Raw genomic sequence first — 7,016 nt, 5'->3', positions numbered from 1 at the left:
GCGCCACCCCTGCGCGGATCCCGCTCTCATCCCAGCACATCCCAGCCCCGATCCCGGGAGATCTGCCATGGGGTGGGATCCCAGCCTTGCCTCTGCAGGAACCCCAGACTAATTCCCGTGCTCTTGTGGCGATTCTCGCCCTCCTCCCAGGCTGCCCCCAGCCCTGCTCTTGGATCATGCCCGGAATTCCCGGGAATCTCAGACCGCCATCCCAGCCCAGCTCCTGGCGGGATCTCGCTCCTGCTGCCAGGGGAATCCCAGCGCTCATTTGGTGGGGCCGCCATCCTCGCTCCCCGGCTGATCCTGGCCGCACTCCCGGGCCGATCCCGGCTGAGTTCCCGGGGAATTCCAGCCCCGATCCCGGCTGTTCCCGGGGAATTCCAGCCCCGCTCCCGGGCCGATCCCGGCTGTTCCCGGGGAATTCCAGCCCCGATCCCGGCTGAGTTCCCGGGGAATTCCAGCCCCGATCCCGGCTGTTCCCGGGGAATTCCAGCCCCGCTCCCGGGCAGCTCCCGGCGCCATTCCCGCCCGGTGGGCCCCACCCGGCCCAGCCGTCGTTGCCGCTTTAAGGCGCCCCTCGGGCGCGCGCTTCCCGCGGGGCGTGGTCACTGAGCAGAGTAGCCAATGGGTGCTGCGCGTTTCTGTGACGTCATCGGGGCGTGGCCGGGGCGGAAGACGCGCTATGGCGTACCCGGGGCAGGTGCGGGACCGGGACCGGGACCGGGACAGGGACCGGGACAGGGACAGGGATCGAGATCGGGACCGGGAGAGGGACCGGGACCGGGATCGGGACCGGGACCGGGATCGGGACCTGGACAGGGGCCGGGATCGGGACCGGGACCGGGACCGGGACTGGGATCGGGACCTGGACAGGGACCAGGACCGGGATCGGGACCGGGACAGGGATCGGGACCGGAATCGGGACGGGGACTGGGATCGGGACGGGGACCGGGACCGGGACAGGGACCTGAACGGGGACCGGGACCGGGATCGGGACCAGGAGCGGTGACAGGGAGCTGGGACCGGGACCGTGACCGGGATCGGGATCGCGATCGGTACCGGGAGTGGTAGCAGGGAGCCGGGACCGGGACCGGGACCTGGACCGGGACCGGACCGGGACCGGGATCGGGATCGGGACCGGGATCGGGATCGGGATCGGGATCGGGACCAGGAGCGGTGGCGGCTAACTGGGACCGGGACCGGGAGTAGGACCGGAGGAGTAGGAGCGGCGGCAAGGAGCCCGACCGGGACCGAGGGGCGGGGAATGGGGACCGGAGAGCGGGACCGGAGAGACAGCGGAGAGTGGGACCGGGGAGCGCGACCGGAACCTGGAGCGGCGCCGGGAACCAGGGACCGGGACCGGGACTGTGACCGGGACCGGGACCGGGACCGGGGCTGACCGGGGCGGGGATAGTACCGGGAGCTGATCGGGGGTGGGGACCGGGGGTTGCTCAGGGGTTCCAGGGGTCTGTCCCCGTGCCCATCTCGGTGCCCGGTGTCCGGTGCCCGTCTCACACCGGCTCTGTCCCCTCCCCAGGGCTACCCCGGCGCAGGACAGGCCCCCCCGGTCGGCCCCTACCCCGGGGGTCCCTACGGCGGGGAGCCACCCCCGGGACCCTACGGGCCACCCCCGGGACCCTACGGGCAACCCCCGCCCGGTCCCTACGGCGGGCCGGCCCCGGGAGGTGAGTCCGGGGCTCTCCCCGCGGCGGTCCCGGGACAGAGGTGGGGAGCGATGGGGTCGGGGGGCTTTGGGGTGCCCAGTCCGGTGCTCGGGTGGGGGCCGAAGGGACCACGAGAATGAAATTCCATGTCCCGGTTTATTGTTTTGAAATCGTGGAGGAGGAGGAGGAGGAGGAAGAGGAGGAGGGAAAGGAGGAAAGAGGAGGAGGAAAAAGAGAAAGAGGAGGAGGAAGTGCCAAGCAGCCCTAAAACTTTCACCCCACATCCATCTCCCGGGTTTGGGGGGCTCCCTGCCCATCCCGGGCTCTGCTTCCCAGCCCACTCCCGGCTCCGGTCGCTCCGTGCCATCCCAGCCCTTCCTGCCCCGTTCTCCCGGGATTTCTCCCGGGATTCCTCCCGGGATTTCTCCCTGTAAAACCCGTGGGAGGAGAAGCTCTGCCCAGCCCTGGGAGCCACCCCCGGGGCCAGCCCAGCCCGTGGCCCGGCCGAGGGGAAGGTGACAGCGGCGATGGCCTCTCCCCACGCAGGGAATGCCCCCCCGGGGGTGGATCCCGAGGCCTTCTCCTGGTTCCAGACGGTGGACACGGACCACAGCGGGTTCATCTCCGTCAAGGAGCTGAAGCAGGCTCTGGTCAACAACAACTGGTCCTCGTTCAACGATGAGACCTGTCTGCTCATGATCAGTGAGTCTGGGGTCTCCTGCCCCTCTCCTCAGCTGGTTGGGTTGGGTTTGGGGTGAAGCCCATCCTGGCAGAATTCCCCTTTTTCCCTGGGCAGCGCTCCCGGCTGGAGGCAGAGCCGGGCAAACCAAGCGGCTCCCAGCGGAGCAGGACATGAGTGAAGGGCCCAGATAGGAAATCCCAGCTCTGCACAAGCCCCAAATCCCAGAAAAACAGGGAGGAAAGAAAAGGGAAGCCCAAAAAACGTGGAGACTGACCCAGAGCTTGCCCCAGTTTCTTTTGGTGCCGTTTCTTACCAGCTTGGGGGTTGATCGCAGTTGTGGCGAGGGGGATTTTTGGGATCAGAGCAGGATTCCAGGGAGCCATGGCGTGGATCCTGAGCTCCCTGGAAGTTTCTGCAGCTTTCCTACTCCTCCCTGCCCTGTTCCTGCTCCTCCCTGCCCAGACATGTTCGACAAGACGCGGTCGGGGCGCATCGACATCTACGGCTTCTCCGCCCTTCTGCGCTTCATCCAGAGCTGGAGGAGCCTCTTCCAGCAGTACGACCGGGATCAGTCCGGCTCCATCAGCTTCAGCGAGCTCCAGCAAGGTGGGTGAGGGGCACAGCCACCAGCCTGACCCCCCCACAGCCTCTGTTCCCAGCTGGAAACTGGAATTCCTCCTGCTGCAGTCCCTGCAGCCGCGCTCGGGGGGGCTCTGAGCTCCTGGGGCGCTTCCGAAGAATTGGGAATTATCCACGGGATAAACCACGGAGCTTCCCCAGGGGACAGGAGGTGATGAGCTGCAGCAGGATTGGGGCACAGAGTTCCTTCAGGAAGGGCAGAATTCCCACTCAGCGATGAGTGGCTGGAGCTTGGTTTTTGGGAGGAGCTCTTGGGTGTGTGGAAAAGGGGAAAAAATGCCTGGATTTTGTGGTTTGATTCCTCTGGAGAGCCCTGCAGGTGTGTGGAAAAGGGAAAAATGCCTGGGATTTGTGGTCTGGAGAGCCCTGCAGGTGTATGGAAAAGGGAAAAATGCCTGGATTTTGTGGTTTGATTCCTCTGGAGAGCTCTGCCCGTGCACACCCTGAGTGGGAAGCGTGGTGGGAGTGGGAGGTGGGTGGGGATGTGTGGGACATGGGGGAGGGAGTGTGTCCAGTGGGGAAAGAAAGTCAGCTCAACTCAAGTGCTCTCAAACAAGTTTAACAAAAAAACCCCAAAAAAACAGGATTATATAACTGGGCTGGTACCTCCTAAGGGCCAAGAATGTGGAAAAATCTAATTATCATTTTCCATCCTCTTTAGACTGTCTGGCGATACCATTTGAACTCTTAAATGGGAATATTAATGTCTTGCAGTCATTATCACGGCCACTCCTCGTCCCTTTGGGAAGGTTTAATCCGAATTTTCCTTGCTCCCAGCTTTCTCCCAGATGGGCTACAACCTGAGCCCCCAGTTCAGCCAGCTGCTGCTGGCCCGCTACTCCCAACGTTCTCCCAGTGCCCATCCCAGTATCCAACTGGACCGGTTCATCCACATCTGCATGCAGCTGCAGAGCCTCACCGACGCCTTCCGCGAGAAGGACGCGGCCATGGCGGGGAACGCCCGCCTCAGCTACGAGGAGTTCCTCACCATGGTGGTCACCCGCATGCTCTGACATTCCAAAATCTGGGAATTCTGCAGCTCTCCAGGAGTTCCAGCCATCCTCACCTTCCCCTTGGATGTGGCTGAGCCCTTCTAGGAGTTCCCCCCACTCGGGGCCAAATTTCCGCCTTGATCCGACCCCAAATCCCACTGGGGTTTTTTCCTGGCTTGGATTTTTCTGTGGGAATTGGGATGAATCCCACGCCAAACTGGGATGGCCAAACCAGCTCAAATCCCGTGCCAGCCCCAAATTCCGGCTTCATCCCGAGGTCCTGCAGCAGAGCATCTGGTGGTCACCCGCATGCTCTGACATTCCCTGCTCCGAAATCTGGGAATTCTGCAGCTCTCCAGGAGCTCCAGCCATCCTCACCTTCCCCTTGGATGGGGCTGAGCCCTTCTAGGAGTTCCCCCAACTCGGGGCCAAATTTCCGCCTTGATCCGACCCCAAATCCCGCTGGGGGTTTTTTCCTGGCTTGGATTTTTTTGTGGGAATTGGGATGAATCCCATGCCAACCTGGGATGGCCAAACCAGCTCAGATCCCGTGCCAGCCCCAAATTCCAGCTTCATCCCGAGGTCCTGCAGCAGAGCATCTGGTGGTCACCCGCATGCTCTGACATTCCCTGCTCCAAAATCTGGGAATTCTGCAGCTCTCCAGGAGCTCCAGCCATCCTCACCTTCCCCTTGGATGTGGCTGAGCCCTTCTAGGAGTTCCCCCCACTCGGGGCCAAATTTCCGCCTTGATCCGACCCCAAATCCCGCTGGGGTTTTTTTCCTGGCTTGGATTTTTCTGTGGGAATTGGGATGAATCCCACGCCAAACTGGGATGGCCAAACCAGCCCAGATCCCGTGCCAGCCCCAAATTCCAGCTTCATCCCGAGATCCTGCAGCAGAGCATCTGGTGGTCACCCGCATGCTCTGACATTCCCTGCTCCGAAATCTGGGAATTCTGCAGCTCTCCAGGAGCTCCAGCCATAATTTCCGCCTCCTTCATCCGACCCCAAATCCCGCTGGGGGTTTTTTTTCTGGCTTGGAATTTTTTGTGCTCGTTCTGTGGGAATCCCATGCCAAACTGGGATGGCCAAACCAGCTCAAATCCCGTGTCAGCCCCAAATTCCAGCTTCATCCCGAGGTCCTGCAGCAGAGCATCCCCGTTTCGGGGAGGAAAAGCTGAACCTTGGGTTGGGAAGCAGCAGGAAAGGGGAAAAATGAGGATAAAATTCAGCCCTTCCCTCCCTGAGTGCCCCGGGAGCGCATTCCACCCTGGGAATTCTTTTCTGGGGGTCTCATTCCTATTTTTTGGGGGGGCTGCTGGAATGGGATGTGCTGCTGCAGCCCTGTAGGATCATCCCCTCGTTGTTGCCAATCCCAAAGCCAAATCCAGGCGAGTTCAGAGCTCGGTTTTTCCAGCTTGGGAATAAAACGTGTTGTGCTCCGGCTGCTCCGTGGTCTCTGTGGGGGCTCCAGGGCTGGACCCCAATCCCAAAAATCAATTCTTGGGAATTTCATGTCCAAATATAAGAAATAAAGGGCTGGGGAGGGGCTCCTGACGCGCAGAAAAATTCGACCCGTGCCGGAGTTTTCTCCCCCGTGCCGGAGTTTTCTCCCCCATGCCGGAGTTTTCTTCCCGGGGGACGAAGCTGGAATTTCCCCGGAGGAATCTCCAAGAGATTTGGAGGAATTTTGAGGGAATAAAAGGTGAAAAGGTCTGGGATGAGAAGGGAGAGCCCAGCCCGGGCGGGACGGGCTGTTCGAGCATTCCGAGGATATTTTCCACCGAATAATTCCAATATTGCTGCTGAGTCACAGCTCAGCCCTGCTTGGGCTGGAGGCTGAGGGCTTAGGGGGCTGTAAATACATCGATAAATACCGATTTTATAGATATTTATATATTTTATATATATTATGCATATATATATATGTATAAAACATACATATATCTATATATCTATGTATATTTTTATATTTATGATTATTTTATATTTTTTTAACTACGTATAGTTTTATATGTTTTATACATAGATGTGTGTATTTTATATATTTTTTATATATTAAAAATATATAAAAATATAAAATACATATATAAGTATATATAAAATACATATAAATATATTTTAAAATACATACATATTATATATATATAAAACATACCTGCATAATATATATTTTTTTATATTTATATATATACAACATACAGGTATATATATATACTTGTATGTGTGTATATATGTAAATATATAAAAATATATAAAATACATAATTTTATTTTTATATAATATATAATACATATTATATATATACACTGGTGTACATATACATACATATATATAGGTGTGTATACATGCATATTTTCAAGTATAAATATATATACAGGCATTTTAAAATATATATATACATACATGTACATATAGATAGATACACGTAAATATATAAAAAACTGCACGTATATATATATACGTATATATAAATATATATAAATATATATAAAATATATAAAGGCATGTGTTTATATATGCACACATGTGAATATGTAAATACCTAGACACATGCATGTGATATATATAAGATACATATAGTATAGATTATATATAATATATATTTTATATCTTATATAAGATACATTTTATTTATTGTGTATACTATACACTATATTGTGTATACTATATAATATATAGTATAATATATATTATATATTATTATATATGATCTATATAATATTATATATATTAATATTATATATACATTACACATTATGTATTATACAATATATATTACATTATATATATTATATAACATATAATATATTTCCATTATATATTTATATTATATATTATATAATATAAACGGCTGTGGTTACATGTACATATATTCACATATAAAAATATATGCAGGGTGTTTTTTGCATATATATATATATAAATATAAAGGTATATATATACACAGAGAGATGTATATATATATACATATATATATTAAAAATATATAAGGGGGGTGTTCAGGGCTGAACACAAACAGGCATCTGTATATATAAAC

The 7,016-nt window shown here is 54.0% G+C and overlaps 1 protein-coding gene across 4 annotated transcripts; it reads left to right on the top strand.

Moving 5' to 3' along the window:
• Positions 1 to 578: 578 nt before the first annotated feature.
• Positions 579 to 5,422, top strand: PEF1 (penta-EF-hand domain containing 1). Of its 4 annotated transcripts, none has more exons than XR_012051819.1 (6): positions 582 to 700; positions 1,538 to 1,685; positions 2,211 to 2,366; positions 2,809 to 2,952; positions 3,763 to 4,254; positions 5,116 to 5,422. XR_012051819.1 is itself a non-coding variant. In XM_072917970.1 (5 exons), the coding sequence occupies exons 1-5, from the start codon at positions 683 to 685 to the stop codon at positions 3,787 to 3,789; spliced, it is 600 nt and encodes a 199-aa protein (XP_072774071.1). In that variant the 5' UTR covers positions 579 to 682; the 3' UTR covers positions 3,790 to 3,975. The 4 variants fall into 4 exon arrangements, 2 of the variants coding, with proteins under 2 accessions (XP_072774071.1, XP_012431497.5); XR_012051818.1 differs by having other exon boundaries at positions 3,763 to 4,559; XM_072917970.1 differs by lacking the exon at positions 5,116 to 5,422 and having other exon boundaries at positions 579 to 700; positions 2,765 to 2,952; positions 3,700 to 3,975.
• Positions 5,423 to 7,016: the final 1,594 nt, after the last annotated feature.

This window comes from Taeniopygia guttata, chromosome 23 (genome assembly GCF_048771995.1).
Source record: "Taeniopygia guttata chromosome 23, bTaeGut7.mat, whole genome shotgun sequence".
In the NCBI taxonomy this organism is placed as follows: domain Eukaryota; kingdom Metazoa; phylum Chordata; class Aves; order Passeriformes; family Estrildidae; genus Taeniopygia; species Taeniopygia guttata.
The sequence above is the reverse complement of the archived record's forward strand: the minus strand, read 5'-3'. Positions and strand labels throughout refer to the sequence as shown.